This window comes from Pseudoliparis swirei, chromosome 17 (assembly GCF_029220125.1).
Source record: "Pseudoliparis swirei isolate HS2019 ecotype Mariana Trench chromosome 17, NWPU_hadal_v1, whole genome shotgun sequence".
Taxonomy (NCBI): domain Eukaryota; kingdom Metazoa; phylum Chordata; class Actinopteri; order Perciformes; family Liparidae; genus Pseudoliparis; species Pseudoliparis swirei.
This window is the reverse complement of record NC_079404.1, coordinates 3,930,875-3,954,249: the sequence shown is the minus strand read 5'-3', so window position 1 is coordinate 3,954,249 and position 23,375 is coordinate 3,930,875. Positions and strand designations below refer to the sequence as shown.

The 23,375-nt window shown below is 41.5% G+C and overlaps 1 protein-coding gene across 1 annotated transcript in view; it reads left to right on the top strand.

Moving 5' to 3' along the window:
• The window catches only part of col13a1 (collagen, type XIII, alpha 1), a 61,958-nt gene that overhangs the window by 5,777 nt on the left and 32,806 nt on the right, over positions 1–23,375 (top strand). The window contains exons 3-18 of the mRNA XM_056434859.1: positions 114–140; positions 4,176–4,226; positions 6,701–6,736; positions 7,521–7,547; positions 7,834–7,860; positions 9,944–9,970; positions 10,078–10,104; positions 10,494–10,520; positions 12,040–12,111; positions 16,714–16,803; positions 18,532–18,573; positions 18,687–18,704; positions 19,712–19,738; positions 20,168–20,212; positions 21,394–21,420; positions 22,097–22,141. Of these exons, the coding sequence (XP_056290834.1) occupies positions 114–140; positions 4,176–4,226; positions 6,701–6,736; positions 7,521–7,547; positions 7,834–7,860; positions 9,944–9,970; positions 10,078–10,104; positions 10,494–10,520; positions 12,040–12,111; positions 16,714–16,803; positions 18,532–18,573; positions 18,687–18,704; positions 19,712–19,738; positions 20,168–20,212; positions 21,394–21,420; positions 22,097–22,141 (615 nt within the window). The remainder of the gene's footprint in view (positions 1–113; positions 141–4,175; positions 4,227–6,700; positions 6,737–7,520; positions 7,548–7,833; positions 7,861–9,943; positions 9,971–10,077; positions 10,105–10,493; positions 10,521–12,039; positions 12,112–16,713; positions 16,804–18,531; positions 18,574–18,686; positions 18,705–19,711; positions 19,739–20,167; positions 20,213–21,393; positions 21,421–22,096; positions 22,142–23,375) is intronic.

The window sequence follows — 23,375 nt, the reverse complement described above, 5'->3', positions numbered from 1 at the left end:
AATATGCTGCATGCCCCAAAAACCCTCTTCATATCTCTAACCCTGGTTCCTCTCTCTTTTGTGTCTCCTCCCTTCACACCCTTTTTGCATGCGACTGCTGTGACTGATCCCAGGGCTTAAAAGGACACACAGGGAAAAAGGTAAGTTTGAGACCACGTGTCATCGGCAAGATTACCTGACAAACTTTGTCCTTTAAAGTTTTTGTCTTTGAGTTGGTGTCCTTTCCTTACGTTGGTCTTCTCTGGTCAAACCAGCGTGTTAAGCGTGAAGACTCTCAGGCTGCTCGTTTGAGGCGTGGCTAACATGTGACTTGGTGGTGGTTACAAGTGCAGAGCTGTGCACTGCACGGGTAGCATGAGATTTATCTCAGGGACTCAGGTCTGTATTTTCAGACAGCGTGAGTGTCCCATTCTGTGAATGGTTTCCCACCCTGGTTGGATTACCTGAACTCTTTACACCATGAAACACAATCGTTATGATTTGTCACATAAGCGTCTGAAAGTTCAAATTTAAGACTCCCCAAAGAAAGTGGAGACATTTTTATAGAGGCCTCAGCAGAGTTGGGGGGGCTTCTCAAAGAAAACTTAGAATGAACAGAGTTGTTCACTGAGATAAACACAAGTTGTTTCTGGTGCGTTGTCTTACAGACGATATCATGATATACAGGACTGTCTCAGAAAATTAGAATATTGTGATAAAGTTCTTTATTTTCTGTAATGCAATTAAAAAAACAAAAATGTCATGCATTCTGGATTCATTACAAATCAACTGAAATATTGCAAGCCTTTTATTCTTTTAATATTGCTGATTATGGCTTACAGTTTAAGAAAACTCAAATATCCTATCTCTAAATATTAGAATATCATGAAAAAGTATACTAGTAGGGTATTAAACAAATCACTTGAATCGTCTAATTAACTCGAAACACCTGGAAACACATTTTCAAATGTTTGATTTTGTTTTGCTGTTATAAATCTTTTTTTTTACTTGGTCTGAGGAAATATTCAAATTTTATGAGATAGGATTTTAGAGTTTTCTTAAGCTGTAAGCCATAATCAGCAATATTAAAAGAATAAAAGGCTTGCAATATTTCAGTTGATTTGTAATGAATCCAGAATGCATGACATTTTTGTTTTTTTAATTGCATTACAGAAAATAAAGAACTGTATCACAATATTCTAATTTTCTGAGACAGTCCTGTATAAGCCGCCAGCTGGGAGAGAAAAGATTGATATTGGCCTCGAGGTGGAAATTACATGTAAGACAAATTTTTACTGTGGGCTTCGATATCTCCCACTTGGCTTCATGAATTGTATAAGTGTGTCAGCAGAGAGAGTAAACATGCAGTAAATCCGTCATGGTCAGCGGCACAGGCACATAAAAACATCGAAACGATCACGTTTATTCTCATCAATGAAGTGAACTCTCACCGCAGAAGCAGTGTATCGATGTCCGCTGCAGTTTGCTGAAGGTTGAGTTCCTGAAGGAAAAATGAACTCGGATGTGGAAGTTACATCAGGTTACACGCGCATAGCTTGCTGACAAGTCAATGTGAACCTTTAACCTGCGGACTTGTGTTTTCTCAGAGCGAGTCCCTGTTTGCTTGGTTCTTGTGTGCACATAGATGCATGTGCATGATGCAATACCAACGGTTTTTACCCCCAGTTCTAGCAGGGAAGACGACTGCTAGCTTGGAAATGTGTGTAAACAACGCTGGTTTAAAAATCGCCTTAGCAAATGTTTGATGATGAATAACATGCACTCTGCAGTGGATTTGAACGGGAACTTAGTTTACAGGAAAACTCCCCAGGGCATCTTCCTACGATAGCCGACAACGCATGGTACACTTTCTTCAATCTTTAGTTGGCTCAGCTTTAGAGATAACCTGAAGGTTCAGGAAGGAGGCGAAAAGGAAGAAGGCTAAAAGGAAGGAGGCTAAAAGGAAGGAGGCTAAAATGTGTTCAGAAAACTGAATGTGTGAGTGGATGGTCATGTTGTTGCTTTCTATCCGCAACCTAATCACTAGTTGCCACTAAATATCTCGCACTGTTGCTTTATTAAGGTATCTACCAATTCACCTCAACATGTTGCCAAATGCATGAGCCTGTTGGATTTGAAGCCTCTTCCTCTTTGACCCTTTGCTAAAGCATCTATCACCTGTATCAAAGCCGGAAACAGCAGATTTACCGATGTGTTCTCGTCATATCGAACAGGATTTGTGATTTAGCTTTCAATGAAAAGGAAAACTCTCAGCACAATCTTGATTGTCATATCACAATGAGAAGTCTGGTAATTAGCCAAGCTACTTTGTTAATATTGCTCAAGCCTCAGCCTGACTTGTGTGAGAACAGAAATAATAACCCGGCAAGCTGACAGCGTAATGGTGGATTTTTGGATCACTCTACAGATCCACGGCCAAAATAATCAATTGGTTTACTTTTGTTTCCTGCCAGGGAACTCATTGCAATCGTGCGATCCGGTTTTCCCCCATGTGGATTAGTCTCTTAGAGTAGAGAACAGGAATTACTCACAGCAGACCTGGCCGTAGATCATCTCACTACAACGGAAGCATCTTCCCCGTAAAAAAACGAAGCGTGAGGCAGATTTAGAGAGAATAAATGAAGACACGTTTTTTCCAGAAAACGGCGCTCTTCAAACAAGTGGCTTCTTTGGGTTTAGTGGGATGGTTTTTGGGGGCAAGAGACTGGCAAAGTAAGCCAGACCAGGAGGGGGGGGGGGGGGGGAACGAAACGCATGATGGATTGGTTTTGCAAAAGAACCACAACAGATGGACGCTCTACTTTTTATGAGCCTGAGAAAATTCCATTAAGAAGGAAATGAGATCTACATCGTTTTGTGTGGTTGGGTTCCTCAACATATGCATGGCTTTATGTGGGTGTATTAATGGGTGCCGGTTTTAGTTGTGATTCTAACCTTGCCTCGTAGCCTTGACCTCATGCAATCAAGGTTATTCAATCTGTGCTTGAGTGTGTCTGTAGATCTTCACTTGTCTAACCTACTAAAGCTGTAGAAAACCATTGAAGTAACTAAAAACTGCCTCAGATGACAGGAAACCTCTTTTTCCACAATTACTTTTGCCTTCTGGCCCCCGGGTGATACAATATGTCTTGACATTAAACCAAGTGTGAGAAAACAAATGGTTGGTCTCCTAAAGTTCACGAATATTTAGTATCACCTCTTCTTTGATGGATGACCATCAGATATGTCCCCGAGATAGCTTCTGTCCTCCTGAAGGAAACCCTAACAAGGAAAGTGCTGGAAACCTCAGTTGGTCTGTGTGGCCTCAGTGGTTTGTGGGATTGAGCATGGTGGGGGGGGATCAAGAGGGGTGATCTGGCCACCGCTCTCTCAGTGCAAATCAACTATCTTGGCCCAAATCCAGATCCCAGAGGCAATCCACTGTTTATACAGCAGCACTGCTGACCTTTGTTACTCTGTCAAGTTAAGAAGCACCGTCCTGCTACCAGTTCGTCTGGGATGAAAGTGATTGCCCATCTAAATATGTGAGGCCTGTTCTATCAAGCGTTTGAGAAAAACTTGATTTTCTTTGCAAGGGCAATGCCAGCTAGACGAGTTGAGGTAAAGTCAATCGAAAATAGTCTTTATATTCCATTCTAGTCATTGTGACAGAATAGCCAAACTAGTAGCCAAACCAGTTTCCAGCTGGCTAGCTTGTTAGCAGTTGGTTAGCTAGTTAAAGTAGCAAACTAACCCAACAAATAGTCACCAAGCCTCTAGCACCAAGATCACATGGTTCAACTTCACTGAGGAACCTTCTAATGGACCAGAGCTTTACAGTGTTAAGCATGTCCATCACGGTTGTGTGAGAGCAGGTATTAGGAGACGGATGTAGCTCATGGGGAGAGAGTTCATCCCCCAACCACAAGGTAGCCGGTTCAATCCCCCGCTCTCCCCATAATTTGCATGTCGAAGTGTCTTTGGGCAAGACAATGCAGCCCACTGCTCCTCAATAACTAAGGATGGATCAAATGCAGAGAAGAATTTCCACAATAAAGTATATATTTGTGTGTTGGGATTAGACACATGTTTTGACAGATGCTTGTGGGAGGATTAGCCTCCGCAAAAACTATTTACTTTTGGATGCGCTGAATTTCTCTTATAATATCTTCATATTTCTTCCTCTCTGTCACTAGGGAGCACCAGGCGAGCCAGGTCTATCTATCATTGGTCCAAGAGGACCTCCGGTAAGTGCCTCCACCTCTCTCTACACCTCATAAACCACTAATCTTGATACAAACCAAGCATTTTATGAGTCCCCTGCTTATCACATTAGGGTTCACATTAGGGTTCACAACAGACCTTCTCTTCCGTAGGTTAAACTAGTCAATTGGAGATTCCGGCCAATCACACGAACGCACCGCACATGATAGAATAATGCTTAATAATTACAGACTGTGTGGGAAACAGCAGCGTTTGGCAACATGTTGGATCATTTAGTCATGCCTCCTTTATTTGGGAGGAAAGTGTGAAAATCCATCCTGGTCCAACTGGGCTCAATGTTCACTATCCAGACACCTATTGCTAAGAAATAAATGATCTTCTTATGAGGCCAAATGCTTTCAGTGTCGGTTTCCCGTCTCCTTTTCAGTTTACAGGTGGACAATGTGGCCTCGAGTACCATAATATGCCTCTTTTTTTCTTTTCTTTTTTTAAGATAGCTTAAGTCTAGCCAGTTTAAGTGGAGCACACATCTGTTCTTCTAATTTTGGGATTCTTACAATATGAACCTGTGTGTGCCCACTCCTGCTGGATGGTTGTATGCACCTCTAATGAATAACAGGCTGTGCAGGAGGAAGCTATGTGCAGTAGGAGCAAAGCTCTAAACTAAGAGGGCCAGTCAGTCAGAAACACTGAGAAGCTGGTTTAGCACAGCGGGTGAGATTGACATGAGAGACTCCAGTCTCGACCTTAGATGGACAAGCGGGGTAAATCAACAGAGAGGTGAGGAAAAGGAGAGTGACTGACAGCTGAGGCAAGTCCTCAACGTCTTCTCTGCATAGTCCTTTCATCGGGTTTGATGAGTGCAAAGATGTTCTCCCCTTTGAGGCCATGTGCTGCATAACACTCATTATATTGATATACACTACCGTTCAAAAGTTTGGGATCACTTAGAAATGACTTTATTTTTCAAAGAAAAGCACTGTTTTTTCAATAAAGATAACATTAAATTAATCAGAAATACACTCTATACATTGTTAATGTGGTAAATGACGATTCTAGGTGGAAGTGTCTGGTTTCTAATTAAATATCTCCAGAGGTGTATAGAGGCCCATTTCCATCAACGATCACTCCAGTGTTCTAATGGTACATTGTGTTTGCTAATCGCCTTAGAAGACTAATGTCTGATTAGAAAACCCGTGCAATTATGTTAGCACAGCTGAAAACAGTTATGCTGGTGATATAAGCTATACAACTGGCCTTCCTTTGAGCTTGAAGTTTGTAGAACAAAATTAATATTTCAAATATTAATCATTATTTCTAACCTTGTCAATGTCTTGACTATATTTTATATTCATTTGATAAATAAAAGTGTGATTTTTCATGGAAGACACGAAATTGTCTGGGTGATCCCAAACTTTTGAACGGTAGTGTATATATATATATATGTGTATATATATGCAATACTTTAATAGCACCTGTTCTATGACTTCCTAACTAAATACAGGAAACCATTAAACAAGAAATTAACATATGAGAGATCTAAGATTACAGCATGAAAGTGACTTAACTCAAGAAAAGAAAATTAGCACTGTTTTGCAGAGATTTTATCCTTTTATGATGCACTATTTATTAAGAATTAACTTATTGCCAGTGTTGAGCATGAACATTAATACTTGATCAGAAAATAACTGACATAAAGGTGCTCAAACTTACTTTTTCACTGGCAGAGAACGCTATTTTAGGATGGCCTCTTCTTGTTTCGCATTCATATTTAGCTTGAAAGTACATTATTGATTTTGGAAAACGTTCTCCAAAACATTTTTTTTTAATCGAGGATAACTTTTTTTTAGCTTTTCATTTGACATTAATATATAATTATACCTTTTTTTTTAGAACTAGTAACCACAGGTAGTTTTGTGAGTTTGCTCACAAGACAATGATGAGTTTGAAATGAACATAGGACCTTGAGTTAAGATGTATATTTTTGTAAAATTATTTTATCAGGTATAAATGGAATATAATCCATTTAAAGCTGCCAGTAACAACCTGTCATGAGTCATGTTCACCACCTTGTAATTTTCTTTCTCTACATCTTTGTTTTCACGTCCTTCCCAGGGATATATTACATGTCTAGTTTGAAGAGCTACGCTGAGATATCCTGGCTAATTGTTATGGACATACACTCATTGAGCTCATTATCCTTATCTCCCTATAGTCCTACAACGTTATCAGATTAGAAGGCTTTTACTCGTTTGTGTTCCATTTCAACATCCAATTTTCTCCTGTGCAGAGAAGACACACTCACACACACACTGCAAGTGTCCCCAGAGTCCTTGTGTCAAAATCAATGTTAGTTTTAATACCTCCGTGCTGCGGAGGGAGAGAACTGGTTCCTCTTCCACTGACTTGTTTCCAGCTTTCAAATCTGGTTCTTTTTTAAACCGGATTTTCAGAAAGACAACAAACACACTGAATGTTTTTTTCTGTTTCTCTTCAGGGACAACCTGGGACAAGAGGATTTCCAGGCTTCCCCGTAAGTCATGGTTGATTCTGTAAATGATGCTTCCCTGATTGGTGAAGAAGCTGGATAATTCGATTTTACTTAAATAAACTAAAGACAGCAGAGCGTAATTACTAAATAATTATTAGTGTCGATGGAAAAAGTAAGACACTAATTTATGAACAATTTGTGAATAACTCTTGAATATATAGTAATAGGAGACTGTGAATTAAGAGCTAGATGATATGCTACAGAGCAGTATGTTCCTAGATATCTGTAAATCGGCATTCTGAATATCTTCCTAATATATTCCTGAAAAAAGGTGAATCAGCTGCCAATATTATTACTATATCACTTCTTTATTACATGCTTGATTAGAAGAAATTAGAAAGTACAATTCTAAATGAGTAGACCGAAGACTAGAAAAGATATATACAAGCACATTTAAAGAAACAAAATAAAAATGTATTCTATAAAAGACTAAACAAGCCAAGAAAGATCAGAAAATGTTCCTCCACTGCCCAAAGGCAGAAGGTCTATGAATGGTAATATTATTTTCACCACTAGCATTGCTGCAATATAGCTTCTGGCCACCAGCAGCAGTAGTGAGCTGTTCTCAACCATACTCAAGTTTATTTTATTACCTTACAATCAAGCAAGATGGGCAGGTAAAGTACTAAGACGTGTTCCCGAAAAAGGGTTTATCGTAACCTACATCTCACTGATTTGTAACAGGCCATGTGCTGCAGTAGTAATGTGTCACTTGTTGCTGATCTCCATAAGTACTAAAACATTCCCTTCTCTTCTCTTCTCCTAGGGTCCAATTGGGTTGGATGGCAAGTCTGTGAGTTTGGCCAGGTTTCTGTCATAAAGTGAAACAAACGAGTAATTGAGTGTTTCGTCAGTACCCAGAAGCACTCAGTAATGATAATGAGCGTAATTAAACTAAGAATGATTATGCTCATTATTGTAATACAATCTCTACTACATTACTGGTGTTATCGGGCACGGTTAAAAACACGCTATACATATTTGTCGGAACTTTGTACGAGGAAATGAAGTGTCAGTATCTGATTCGATTGATGCAGTTTATTATACCACCTGCACTCACTGCTTTAATGTTCACACAGGGGCACAACGGGCCGAAGGGAGACGTGGTAAGCATTCCTAAATCCGTCATAAACATAGTTGCACTATACTTCCATTCCCTGCGGTCATTTGAGCTCATAACATTTTGAGCATGTTGTATGGAATTTACACCAACAAGCCAAAGCAAATATGAAATGATTGGCCTGATTTATACCACACGGTGATGGGCTAACAGTGGGTTGCATGCCGTAGGGAAAGACCGAGACAGATGGGAGCTGTAAGCCACACTGGCTTTCAATCAGGGCTGGTAGGTAAAACTCTGACCCAGTGAAATGGGTCCAAAGGGATTTACACTCACTGAGGCTGCAGGACATTTAAAGGCTGAAGCATTCTTTATTCCCAGATCTCTTGATTCCTGTGCCTGTGGGTTTTGAATGGGTTATGAATGTGCATACGTCCTGATGGGCAGGTGGCACCTTGCATGGTAGCCCCCTGTCATCAGTGTATGAATGGGTGTGAATGGGTCAATGATGACAAGTAACCACAATCTTAAAGCACGTTTACGTGTCAGAACGTAACCAAATTTGCCATAGCATTGAATCTTTCGGTGTTTTAACCACACTGTTGATGCCAGGCATAATTATTGCAAGAATAAGAAAGAGACAAATAAACATTTGAACATGAAATAAATATAAATATTGGACAATATTGTGGAGTCATCCAATATGAATTCTCTTCCTACCAAATGTGGATCACCCTACAGCTTCAACACAGTTTTGCTGTAGGGTAGGGGTTAGGTTTAGGTATTAGGTGTTAGGCGTTAGGTGTTACGTGTTAGGGTTAGGTGTTAGCGTTAAGTGTTAGGGCTAGGTGCTAGGGTTAGGTGCTAGGTGTTAGGGTTAGGTGTTAGGGTTAGGTGTTAGGGTTAGGTGTTAGGTGCTAGGTGTTAGGGTTAGGACTAGGGGTTAGGTGCTAGGTGTTACGTGTTAGGTGTTACGTGTTAGGTGTTAGGTGTTAGGGTTAGGTGTTGGGGTTAGGTGTTGGGGTTAGGTGTTAGGGTTAGGTGTTAGGGTTAGGTGTTAGGGTTAGGTGTTGGGGTTAGGTGTTAGGGTTAGGTGTTAGGGTTAGGTGTTGGGGTTAGGTGTTAGGGTTAGGTGTTAGGGTTAGGTGTTGGGGTTAGGTGTTAGTGTTAGGTGTTAGTGTTAGGTGTTAGGGTTAGGTGCTAGGTGTTAGGGTTAGGTGTTGGGGTTAGGTGTTGGGGTTAGGTGTTGGGGTTAGGTGTTGGGGTTAGGTGTTAGGGTTAGGTGTTGGGGTTAGGTGTTAGGGTTAGGACTAGGGGTTAGGTGCTAGGTGTTAGGGTTAGGTGTTAGTGTTAGGTGTTAGTGTTATGTGTTAGGGTTAGGTGTTGGGGTTAGGCGTTAGGGTCTCTGTATGTGTACAGATTGTAAAGCCCTCTGAAGCAACTTTGTGAGTTTCTAAATAAATTCAATGGAACTGTTGCCATGTGTACGTGGGTCATTTCGATGTCGTCCAGCTGAGGCTGGCGCTTTTATCTAGCCAACTGCTTCTCACACACCTTTGTTTTCTAAAGCACGGGGACGGCTCCACTGAACCACACGCCAGTACAAATGTCACAATTTCCAGGAGGCCAAGTGGGGTTGGGTACTGTTGAAATAATGTTTAATGTTGAATAATGGGGCCCTAATGAGCTCCTGTTACTCAGTCTCCTTCCTGACGGATGTCAGGGAGCATTTAAAAAGAGCTTTGAGGGCTGGTCTGCTCGATGTATAGAGATGTTGTTGCCTTCACAAAGTGCCTTTGGAGCTGCCGAGCCTGTGGGGTCAGCGGCATGGGGTGAAGTGGATGTGTCCGACTGGGCCCTCTCCCCGAGTTCATTAATCAACCAGTCGCTGGGCTCTGACAGCTACTTACACAGGGCACACCCCAGGGCCTGCTGGGAAGTCAAACTGAGTGACTTCACCAACAACAAGTAATTGGAATAGACTCCTGTAATAGCCAATTCATCAGTGTGATTGATACCGTGGCATGTTCCATCATGTTTATTGGACCCATTTGTGTTCAGTCAAATGAAATCTTTGTGGCGCTGTAAATCTAAGGCTGAAGACCGACTGTGCTGCTGTTGTCTTTCAGGGCCAGCGTGGTATTAAAGGAGTCCTCGTAAGTTCCTCAAGTCGTATATATATATATCTGTTTCCTGAGAAAATAACCTGCTAAATGCTGAACCGCTCACTTATCTCCTTCACCTTGTGTTGTTTCTGTTCTAGGGGGAACCTGGACCCAAAGGGGAGAAGGTGAGGCATGGTTTGAAGTAGTTTGAGGAAAGAAAGGTTCAGATGTTTATTCTCTGTAATGGCACAATCCAGCTAATTAGCAGAGCACTTTCTTAAAGTTATGTTTGGGAGCTGTTAAAATAGTAATTGCGTAAAAAGTTCAAAGCTGAAGCAGCAGAGGTCGAGATATCCTGACTTTGAGTCCCCGGTATTATGGGCCAAGCAGCGAAACACGTCATGCCCTACAATAATTTTTCAAATGAAAGCTGCTTTTTGTGAAACCCTCCTTGCCTTGTAAACACCTCCTTTTAGATGCATTTCCCTAAGTCAATAACATAGACTGTCTGATATGAACCTCTGAAATACTCTGCGTTTTCTTTTTGATGAACCTTTTTTTCTGCTCTCTCCAGGGCGTAGGCGGAGACTACTCACACCGGGTAGGAAAGCGTTTCTGTTCAACTCATTCTTTGACACAAAAAGCATGCAACATTTTTTTTGTTATCCTTGTTTACAGTATAAATATTCTCACGAATACTCAACCTGTACTATTGTCCCTCCCACAGCGTACAAGCGCTCATCTCTCACAAGCTCCACATGTATGTAGAGTGTCTTCATGTCAGACAGGGATAGAAAAGGGAAGCTGTAGGAATGGAAGTCTCTGCAGAAGCTAGACACAGTGAAGGCAGTGAATAGCACATGCAGAGAGCTCTGTGGCTCTGGGGCTCGACTAGTTGAGAGAAAACAAGGCAATTAGCAGGCGGCCTGCTGGAGCACTACGTGATAAGAGCCTGTGTGTCGAGTGCCAAGAATAAGAGTCTCCTGTGTAAAGAGGGATTTTTCACATCTAGAGTCCATTTCCAGCGTAATTCAAGCTTTCAGTTATTAAACTGCTCCTGCTAAAAGGATCAAGGTTTTTTCTCGTCATGACATTCGCGACCTTGTTTAAAAAGCAATCTAAAAAAATAACAGCACGATACATGACATGTTTTTTATGAGCTGTTATCGACAATCAACCATGTGATAGGCATCTCTGGACAGGAAGTGCTTTAGGCCACATACACTACAGAGGAAGAAGGAACCAGAGATCATTTTGCGGTTTGAAGTCTTTAGCTTGCAGTACGCCTCTTGAATTTTTGTTTTGCATCGACTTCTCAGAGCCGCCTGCAGCAAGTCTGTATGGGAGGTTCACTCCAAGAGTCTGCTCACACTCCATGCCTCAATCCCATATGATGCCTTGTGGGGCTCGGGGGTTAGGTGGAGGTAAACTGTTCAGTGGAGAACGAGTCGGAGGACAAAGCCAGCAGTATCAGCAAATATGTCTTTATATAATATGTGTTTGTGTTAATGTGTATTTTAGCAATGGTTCAATATATTGGGAAACATGCTTATTTCCGTTCTTCCTCAGAGCCAGAGGATTGAGATCAATCTCACATACGTGTGAGTACGGAGCTGGAGTCAGGGTGTGCTTAGCCTAGCTTAGCATAAAGACTGGAACCAGTGGGTAGCCGCTAGCCTTCCTCTGCTACAAATATCGTATGTCATTTCAGTCAGACCAAAACAAATGTAAGAATGACAGTTGTGGTTCTGGGGGTAGTGTCTTGTCCACAGTTTCTTGATGGACCATAATGCAGGTTTTTTGCAACGTCAAATACGTCTTAAATATGAATTACTATTTAAATGTTCTGTTCAGATGAAATCGAAACCAAACAAGATTTTGTCGTTCTCATTATGCGCAGATCCAGGTTAGCTGCTTCCAGACTGTATGCCAAGCTAAGGCTAACCACTTCTTCACTCCCGCTCTGTCCTTGACACAGCCATGTTAGATTGTTAGATTGATATCCATCTGATACGGGATCTCACAGCGGAGCTATTGTTGCTTCTTGAGCTGAAACCATCACGAGACGTGACCAGCGTGACCAGCTCTGACTGAAACCACGGCTTCTCTGGTGTGTGTAGGGCCTCTTTGTGCAGGACCTGCCTCTGAAAACCCTGGCGGCCTTGCGCTCCAGTCAGGCTCTGATGTTGAAGGTTTGTGGGTGCCAACACCCAAGACGGATAAATCGAAGCAGGGTGTCACAAAGTCGTGCCGCAAAGAGAGCCGGTGTCCTGTAGAGCCGAGGCACCCCCCCTCCAACCTCTGCTCTCCACACACAAAAAGACAAAATAGACAAGACGAATGTTACGTAATATGCACTTAGCATCTCTTTGAATTGTTACAGAATTTGGGCATTTCAAATTATATTCCATAATAGTTACGCCAATGTTGTGTGGCGGTGGACAGCTGGAAATGGTGAGGGACGAAGCAGCACACTTGCCTACTTACTACATGTATACCCCTACTTATATCTACTTTTTAACATTCTGTATATATTTCCATATAAATAGTACTATTGCTATTTGGGGCTTTTCAACTGGTGTACAATGAAAAGAAGTATGTTCCAAGAATGTAGTAATAATGAATACTTCTTTTGGGGTTTCAGGTATCGGGTGAAGGTATCTTTTGCTTTAAAGGTTGCTGCGTGATACAAATTGTGGAAAAATGTACGTTATGTAAAAAGTAGGCAAGTTGCTTGCAGCTGGTTCTACTCTGGTGTCAGTGGGGGATAACGTACCTGAAGCGTCCTGTCCGAAACTGTATCTGATCCTTGCTGGTCGTCCCAACAGAAGCGGCGTATTGTACAGTCGCGTGTTGGACAGTTGGCCACAGTAAGTCCGGATGTGCAACGTAACGTTACTGCTGTACTCTCTTTGTGGCAAGACTGGCGCCCACCTCTGCTGCGCTGCAATCTAGGGGCCTGGCTCACTGCTAAAGGGGACATTGATGCACATCAATCCTGCTTCACCTGACACTCATTTTGAGAATTTCAACGCCTTCAATTTCTTTCGTTTTTTCAAACAAAAGAACCAATGACGGTACATCAACCATCCCCTTTGCCACTCCACGCCCATAGTTTGCTGTGCCGGTGCCTTTGTTTGCCTTGTTTCTTCCTCTCCTTTTGCCCTCCCATGTCCTTGCTCTGATGTTTTATTTCTCTTTTTCCTACATATCTCTCCCTTCCCCCATCTTTCCTCCTGGTTCTACCCTGTTTCCTCTCTGGCCTCCTGGTGACCTTTGGCCTGTGCCCCTTTTTGCACCGCTGGGCCACCTGTGTTTTGTGACTCTCCCCTCCCCCCCACCCCGGCAGATGTTGCCCATCACCGTACGCAACATGCCCTCAATAAGCCCTCTAATCCTAAAACGCCTCAAGGTACAATTCTCTCTGCCCCTACCTCCCCTCCCCCCCCTCCCCCTTGCTCTCTGCTCGCCCTGTGGATGCCAACCGCCATCATCCGTCGACCAAAAACCTCCCCGACCCTCCTCCGCCGCCATGCTGAAATTAACCAACTTTATGCTGCTACTGCTTCTGAATGTTTAGGCATATTCAAAGCTTTTTCTGTCACGATGCGTGACAGTAGTAGTGTTCTAGTTTCAAGCAAATCGCAAATCATCATGTTAAATTTAGAGCTTGTTTCACCTCAGGTTTTTTTTTTTTTTTTTATGACGGTAGTTAAAACTATATATTGAGGTTTTAAGTGGACGAAGCAAATGGCACGAAAAGAAAAGAAAGATGAGAACATGCAAAGTAGATTCAATAAATAAGTTGTTATCAAATTTAACAATCCTCTTATACAGCGTCAAACCCTGTCGTCCATCCTCGTATCTTCATAAAGTCCTCCAGATATTCATCTTTCAAATGAAGATTCATTATTGATTGATCTTCAGTGACAACATTTCGAGGCAACACAGGCAAAAGTTGTGTTGCAGCAAAAAAAACAAAAGCAAGATTTTACATTTCCCAAAATGCAACTTGGTGGCATCTCATTGTCCGACCCTTTAAAACTTCAAACCCCCAGTTTGTAACTGATGCTTTTTTCTTTCAAGCTAAGTACTCCCAGAGAGAATAATCTGACTTTTCATTTTAAAAAGATTTTAGAAGAAGTACTAAACAAACAAAAACATCGACTGTAAATATATATCAGATTCAGAGACAAATTTTGCTCATGCAAAATCGACCCTATTACCGGTCGGTGAACGTTGATATTAATGATCCTCCTGGATCCCTGGTTCATATCTTTATACAATGCATTAAAACTATGTTAGCGAAGGATTGTGGTTATGGTAAATACCGTACAGTTAAGGTCCGAGGTGCTTCACACATACACAAAAAGCCCTGTGGCTTACTTTGAAAATTCCAAGATGGACTAAGAAACCGTACACAGTTCATATTGCGCCCCCACCCCCTCATCAATCAAATATCAGCCAATCAGTATTGACCATCTGATGAAATGAGGTTTCCATCATGATAATAGAATTATGGCAGTTTAGTTTTTCCTTTTAGAATTTCCTTTCATGTGGTCAAATTGTGAAGAACAGCACATCGGTGGCAGGACTCTACCAATAACCCCAAAGTAAATCCCAACATGTCGAAAGACATAAATCACATCTGGACACATTCTGAAGAGGAATATATGGATCGAATATGGACAGATGTGTTGTCCAATATCTTAGAATAGAAGCTTGGCAGAGCGCTCTGGTCCTGGGCTACTGTACATGTGTGTTCTCCTACAATAACACCGTGATTGCTGAGTGACTGAAGGAAGGCCAACTCCTTGTGTTAGGAACCTCTCTAAGTCGGAACACATGTGCAAATAAATCATTCACTCGAGCGTAATGCATTCAATTTCATGCACTTGTCACCCTGTATAATACATATGAAGTGTCTTCACTAAAAATTATTGACTGTAAGAAACTTATGAGCTCCAAACAGTGAATAGCGGAAATTATTTTGAGCAGGAGACAAAGGTGGAGCAGATTCTGGACGTGTAGCTGCCAGACAAATTGATTTCACCCGCGGAGGTGTATTTATTCTCTTCATATCCTGAGCTCCTTTTAACTGTTCTGTATTTGATTTAGTTCAGTATTGGCTTTGGTTTGAACCAAATCCCCAGGGTTCTGGCGTTCTAGCAAAGTAGCTGCAGGAAGAATCAATGTCAAGATGACATTCATTCATTTCAATTATTATGATTCGCACGTAAAGCTAAACTTATACAAGCTGGAGTCCATTTGACGGCAAGTGTTCCAAGAGATCTAGATCATTCTATGAGAAAGATCTACATCAGTGTCACACATTTCTCTTATCAAAAGCAGCCTCTAAAAAGAATGAAAGAACCTTTCAACTCCATTTGCCTCATTTGCCTTTGTCAGTGCTCCGGTGACCTAAATACCACCTTTCGGTAACTTGACATGTCGCATCGTGACCCCCTGCCTCTCTTCAAAGATGGACTTTGGCCTCATCTGTGGATATCTTCCTTGATCTTTCTGCGGCTGTCCACTGACTCCTGGTCCATAACTTTGACCTCTTCTCAGTTGCTGCTGTGATGACTTTGATGACCTTTCAGTGTCAGTTTGAGAGGCACTTGGCGTTTAGCTACCACGTCATTGTGAGACCCTCAGAGCCACTGACATAGTGTAAAGGGGGAGAAAGGGGAGGTTTAGTGGGTCAAACAACACCAGAACCACTGCTCCAAGTCAATGTGTACATTAGTTTTGTTACCTATCTACTTAAATGATGTGAAGTTATCTAGTTATGTAATGGTACTTAGTTTACGCTAAAAAAAAAATTTGTTTAACGCAAACCACAATCTTTTCCGAGCCTAACCACGTAGTTTGCGTACGTAAAGTTTAAACTAAGTAAACCTACAATGTAAGTTTTAGAAGAGATTAGATGCATGTAATGAGCAGAAACTGCATGTTTTCTGTGAACATGGAAATTCAAGTAACAACCACAAGCCATGTGGTTTTTGTTTCATACTAAACTAAAACAAAAAAACGAGACTTGTCACGTAACTCAAAAATTACCTGAGTCGTTGGTCAGTCAACTCCACTGAGCACTTTTCCAGAACCTAACCAAGGGGTTCTGTTGCCTTAACCTATCTGCCTGTAAGTCAGAAGTTTATTGGAAATAAACTGTACATGTAACGAGTGGAAACTGACGCTAGACTCAACAAAACGCTGAACCTCAAAGTCATAATTTGAAGAGTAGAGCTAAACATCAAGCATTGACCAGTTGGGAGTGAGAATGGGTTGGAAACGGTGCTCTGCTACTTTCCCAGGGCCCATGCTGGGTTAGGGTCTGGCAGCTAGGTGCAACATCAACAAGGAAGGTATCAAAGTCATCAACCAGAAGGTTCTGCACTGAGCTCACGTCACGACGAGCTCATGCCGTGACCAGTGAGACACCTGATCTGGCCCAGGGTACTTGCTAAGACCTACCACAAGGCTCCTTTATTATGTCCCGACACCTGACTCGGCTTGATTTGGGCCTTTGGATATTGTACGAGCCCTGGAAAAGAATGATCTTTGAATTTGGAATATTTTATCCACATATGTGTTCCAAAGGTCAAGAATGAATCTTCCTGCTCAAGTATTGCAGTACAAACGCTTGGCCTGCTCCCCAGCTAACCTTCCTCTCTGCAACCCCCCGCTGCTGCAGTTCTTTGTGGTGTTGTGTGAGTTTGTTGTGTGGGCATGTTCAGTGTGGTGAGATGTGCTCCAGCATGGGCAGATTGTAACTCACGGTCTCCCAGCAGGGTGGGCCTGGAGCGCAGGGACCCCCGGGACCTCCAGGACCCCCCGGACTCCCAGGAACCTCAGGTCTGAATGGAGCCAGTGGCCCAATGGTGAGTCGCAATCTGAGTTCAAACCAGTTTTCCTTGACATCTGTTAAATAGCCACCTTCCACAAGTTGTTGGACAGAGAATCAAAAGCAGCGTAAACTGATGTTAATCAGATTTCAATTCAATTCAGTTTATTTTATAAAGCCCAATATTACAAATTACGAATCAGCAGGGCCATGACAGGAGGCCCGCCCACCAGGCAGGAGGCATCCGACACAGCCAGGTCCAATGGACCCTACGAGAAGTGAAGTCACAAAGAATCTGGGGAGGATTCAGAGTTAGTAATGTGTGATGGAGAGATGAAAATTCATCCATAAGTAGAGAGAGAAGAGGAGATAGGTGCTCAGTGTATCCTAAAACGTCCCCCAGCAGCCTGTAAGATAGATAGATAGATATATACTTTATTAATCCCCAAGGGGAAATTTGTCGTCACAGTAGCAGTACCAATAAACAAAACACACAAGAATAAAAAATAAAATATAAAAAAACAGGGATGAAAGATATAGGAGTATACAAAGTAAAATATAAAATAAAATATATATGTATATATATAACATATATACATACACAATACACAATACTAATGACAAATTAAATTAAATATAAAAATATTAAATATAGACAGTGTGCAAAATGAAATGTGTGTGTATGTGTGTAGTGTAAATAAATGAAATGTGTGAAGTGCAGATCAACATAGTGTGGATAAAACTGTAAGCCTATAGCAGCATCTCTAGGGGCGGGACCAAGGCAAAGCTGATTCAGCCATAACTATAAAAGAGGAAAGTCTTAAGTCTACTTTTAAATGAGTATGTCAGTCGATAAAGCTCCATCATGTTGTGGACTTTGTTTCCTCCCCTTGGAAACTTTTATGTATGAGAGTTACCATAATTACAAGCTGCAAACAAGTACATAGTGTTCACATAAAATTCTGACTTGTAACCATGACTGGGAACTATCTGACGTGTTGCTTAGTTCTGTAGAAGTGCCTGAAACGCTTACACACGGATGTGTCAGATCAGCCAAAGTCTATCAATCAAAGAAACTGAATCCAAATGAATTCAAAATAGTGTTAAACTGACATGATCCCATCCATATTTGTCGTTTGTGCGTCGGGCATCACTGTAATGACACCAGGGGCCGATCCAAATGGTTGGAATCAATAGTTCACTTTAATCAGGGACAGCAAAAAAACCAGGACAATCTGCCATCCATGACGTCAGCTAAATCCATAAATGGCCAGCCCAGTAATATGGCAAGTCAGGATATAGTGATGAAGACGATCTATTGGTTTTGTATCAATGGACGCAAATCATCCATTTCTTTTAATTGTCTCCCTTAAGACTTAAACAATACCGATGGAAAGCCAATTAGGATCCATTGCTCTGGCAGTCCCACAAATTAAACACATCAACGTGACTATACAATGTTCAGATAGAGTGACATAGTATAAAATATTGACGGAAAATGTATGGTGGGCCAGAGGGTCAGTGGATGGGTCCAACAAACAGGACTTTCAACCACGAGACTTATGTTAGATGCTGGGTGTCCAAAAGGGCTTTTGCTCTGTTGCGTAATGTTTACCCAAAATAGAAGTTGTTCCAAGCAAAACCCCAGATAATTTGAGTCCCTGTACAGAAAACAATAGTTCCTATTTTCATGAACTTTGCAAATTTAAATGCCATCATGGAACTGGTAGATTCTGTGTAAAGAGTGTGTGCTGTTTCCATCCAGGGTAAGCCCGGTGAACCAGGCAAACCAGGAAAAGACCCGCGGGTAAGCTTTGGTTCAATGAGTCCTCCATTTATTTATTTTCTAGAATCATCTCATTAGTAAAGGTTTGTTGGTGTGACTTTAATCTTTTTGTGATTTCTGCATTGTTTCTGCAGCTTTTACCAGGACTAAAGGTAAAAATGTTCTTCTTCCTATCCTAACACAAAAATTACAATTCTAGAAAACTTGATTAGCATCACTAGTGGCCATTTTCTACCTGGGTCTTCTGTGCCATCTTAACAACCCAATAACCTCATTATGACGCCACAGTTACAGGTTATTATTTGTTTTGTGTAAACACCTCACATTCACATGACACATATACAAGAACCAGTTACATTTATTTCCGTTTCAGTGATAGAGTGTTAAAAAAACAGAGCTAGGTCAAAAAAACTACACCCAGCAAAACAATAAAAATGTCTTAACTTCTCTTACATGTATTTCAACATGAACTCTTCTTATTGCTACTGAGTTCTGCGAGCTCGCTTTCTGTTGGACAAAAGTCACTCTGGCTCACCGACCAATCACAGCGCATGTTAAAGCTGAAGTACTTCCAGGCCTTCTCGGTAACTAAAGGTCCGATTGGTTGAAGACGATGACAATCCACGATAACGTCCCCATGTACTTTAAGAAAATATTTATAATACATAGTATATTTGTGATAAATAATGTTATTATGAAATAGCTATAACTTTGTGATTCTGTTTCGGCCACAGAGAAGGCTTGGACCTCTCATGTTGACTTTTAGTTGTGACAGACAAACACACTCAAATGAACCCAGCTAAACGGGGACCAGGTCAGAATTGTCCCACTTGTACTCTGTGCGGCTGTTCCCCCACCTACACAACAGAAACTCTACACATCACTGTGTTTCCTTTGGATTGAATAAGTAGATCTCCACATAAAGAATTCATGGTCACAGATGATTTAAAAGGGGGAATGTAGATTGTGATGCCAGAGTCCTGTGAATGCTTCTCACTGTGGAAAACAAGTGAGCTGGGCTGCAGCGCCATCAGAGAAGCAGATGGGGGGTTGTGAGTTTGAAGCCTCAGTTCTGTATACTTTTCAATTTAAAATTCGAAATATGTTACATTGGCTGCATATGCACTTTTTATGCACACACTTTGTTTTATGTCTATAGGGGGAGCCAGGTGTGTCGGGACCAAAGGTGAGCTGTCTTTCACTTTAAAAAAAAAAGAAGTTGGTCAGCAGAATCCAGGGTGTGGTTGGATTGGCTAGGAAATAATTATTCCACCACACAATCTATCTATACACGACTGTGCACATTATCCATTGAGTAATAGATGGGTTTTCTATCACAGGTCATAAAACACTATCCATTCATTTCCCTTGGTTATCTTTCATGTGTTTTCAAGTACCTGCAGGGACTAATGCAGTGGCAAAAGGAAGTTGTATTTCATTTATGGTTGTTTTGATTTGGGCGGATGCGATATCCAATTTTATAAATCAAGTAATTTGATAATTTAGAGAGATACGAACGAAAGCAGCGCCTCAGGATGACAGCGGCTTCAACAAATGATCTGTCTCTTTTGCTGGTCGTCATGTTTCTAATATTTGTCCCTTTGTCCCGACACAGGGGGATCAAGGGGATGCTGGACGACTCGGTCCTGAAGGCTTAACGGTATTCATAACCTTTTCATGTATAACTGTTTTATTCAAAAGTCTGCGACAAAAGGTTTAAATTAAACTCAAAGCATACGCTCGGAATTGTGTTCATTATATTTCCCAACACTCTTCACATAGCATTGAACTGGAAGCTGGGGGAGAAAGTCAGCCTGTCCCCCGGGTGTCACGTTTCCATCACTAATGATCGGAGCTCGAGCTGAAGAAAACCCGTCATTTGTCCCAGGAATCAATGCTGATTGTATCTTTCCTCCTGAAGACAGGAGCTACATGAGAGTGGGCGTTACTGGCTTTCTTGTCCAGAGAGAAAAGGGCTATAGACAAGCCACATTTTATTTAGTTTCGCATTTTATTTAGTTTCGCTAAATCCCAGCGACAGCACGAAATGAAAAAAATCACACCGAAAAAACAAAACCAGCTGAGTACAAATTAAAAGACAAAACTGCAGTTAGGACGTTCAGGTGTTTTAAAATATATATATATAACACAGTTGTTTGATTGAAAGACTCCACCCTGCAGGACTTTTGCCTTCCAACTTGATGTTTAGAAAACTCAACTGCAACAGTGTTGAGTTTTAAGAAGATCAATATACAATATTAAGATGGAATCAAGTCATATTTTTATAAATAATCCATGACTTTTAGTTTCCCCCTTCCACTTTACTTTTTAAGTAAAATATTAAAGTGAAACATATCAGTCATGCAGTTTGGCTGCTGCTGTCCCAACAAAGTATCGTACATGACTCTGTCAATTCTGGAGATTCTGCCTGAAGTGTTAAGGCCGGCAGCACTGGAAGAACTGTGTTGCTGGGAGCATCTGTGCAGATTATTGCCATATAAACTTTAACCGCTCTTCCGTCTCACTTTGTTTTCCCACGAACTCGACCGAGAACCCTGATTCTGTTTTCTGCCACAAGCTTTATGAGCACATCAGGACCAAGTAGAGGGTCACTTAGAGGACAGAGGAGAGGCGTACACATGCACAATGATCTGTTTCAGAGGTTGCACAACAAATCACAAATGCAAATTCTCCTTCGGTTTGCACATCCATTCTGTGAGGTTTTTGGAAACAGTCCTTGCTGCTCTCTATAATGCTCATGAAGGAGCTCCTGCTCCATCTAGTGGATTGATTGTTATCAGTTGTTACATTTAACACATTTGCCTCTGCTTTGCTTCACAGGGAGTTAAGGGAAACCAAGGAATTAAGGTACGTTATTTTAACTTTTATTTGTATTAAGTGTCTCAAAATATTAGGAACAGCTGTCAATAAAGGTTACAGCCCACTTGCTATGTTCTGTTCAGGGCCATAGCCAAGACTTCTGAAATGCTGACATTCTGAGTCCAATCCCCTCTAAACTCTCTCAATCAGACACCAAAAACAACCTGTGCTTGTACCGACAATAGTATCTTCTCTAAAGATCAATTTTCTGTTATTTTAAAATTACTGGAGTCTTTAAATGCATCTGATGGGAGTTTGCTCCATAGAGAGATCTCTAAAACGTCAACTTTCTAGTCCAAATCTTGTCTAATCCAATATGTCACAAGCTATTTCATGACCTTGATTTAGAATTGTTTTGCTAAACTTTGGGGGCATATAATAAGTAAGAATGTTGCCTTACATGCCTTACTCATCTGGAGGAAAAATCACCCCTCCGCTGCGTACTGCTTAGCATCTTTACAAGGCAACTACTTGCCGCCTCTGTTCAGGGACCAACATGATAGAAGGCCCCGATGTCATCTCTAAAGATTTAGATCTCCTCCTGTCAGTTCATGTCTTGAAGGAATACTCCTTTATTCCTCCGAGCCTCTGCTTGTCTTTTGATTTTCCTCTGGTTGAAAGGGCGTGTCTGATCTCTGAGCTGATGTTTCCATCCACTCTGTAGGGAGATGAAGGAAAGAGGGGTTTCCCAGGAAAGAAGGGAGAGAAGGTAGAGTGAAAGCCAAGCATGGCGTTTGTGTGTGGCGTGTCAAGATCTATTTATGCATGGCGAGATCACAGACGTGGCTGCTGCAGTTGGATACAATCTTGTTGAAAATGTATCGTGAAGTCAAAAGGCACTTCAAAAGTATCCTGAAATCCGTCATGAATTTAAATCCATTTGAGAGGACAAATGGTATACTTATTATTGTGGCTCCTGACACCCTGGCCCTTAAGTTGTTCTGTGTTCAGCTGCTGCGTTATCTGAGAAGCTTTACCTGGTAAGAATGAATATAGTGCATGTAAACTGAGGAGCATTCTTTTTTTATCATGATCTGGCCTTTTGGTTCTATTTGAAATTGGTAGGATCCTATTTAATAGAGACATCTCCGTGTTCATGAGATACAAACCAAAAAAATACATCACCCATTGGTATGTGGACTACGGTTATGAAGCAACCTGTCAGGGTAGCCATGCACAAAAGTATAATAAACAAAATGAACATCATGCTGTATTAAAGAAGAGTTGACACTAGAGATTAAGACCATAAACTCATGTTTACAATGTTTACTGAGGGAATAAACAATAAGGTAATTTACACAAAGATTTCTATCAGACATACATTTACAACAGAGATTAGAAAGGATGCAGGTTCAAGGCACTTCCGCATCGGCTTCACTTTCAGACCCGTAGGTTGTCGCCTCGGAGTGCCTCAAGGGTATACATGCTTCCATTGGGCCCTGTCCACTTTCATGCAGACTACACGAAGGAGTCCCAGTCCCATGCTGACCTGCAGCAGCTCTTTTTTGGCTACAGTAGCATGGCAGTAGCAGTGGCAGTCATATGTGTGTTTTCTCCATTAAGCCTAACAAATGGAAGAATGGGGGGGAAGAAAAAGTAAAAAGCAGAAAACTTCAAAGAAAGTGCATATTCGTTGTTGCCTATTGGAAGCAGGGATCTGGAAAGGCTTTTATTGTAAAATAATAAAGTGAAATTGCTTTTGCAGGCCGATCCTTGAATGTATGGTCACATAAGGAGTTGAGGCTACCATATACCCAGGGGAAGTCTGTTCTATGTATAATCTCAGAGAGCTGGCCGCTGATGTACCAGAGTAAAATAAAAAGGGCCAGGTAGTGGTTTTGTGGTATAGACAAGAGCATTGAATATCTGCATGGCGCTGACCACAAATAATGACTTCGGTAGACTCGACCTCTTCAGTTCCAAAGTTCCCAGCAGCCAACAGA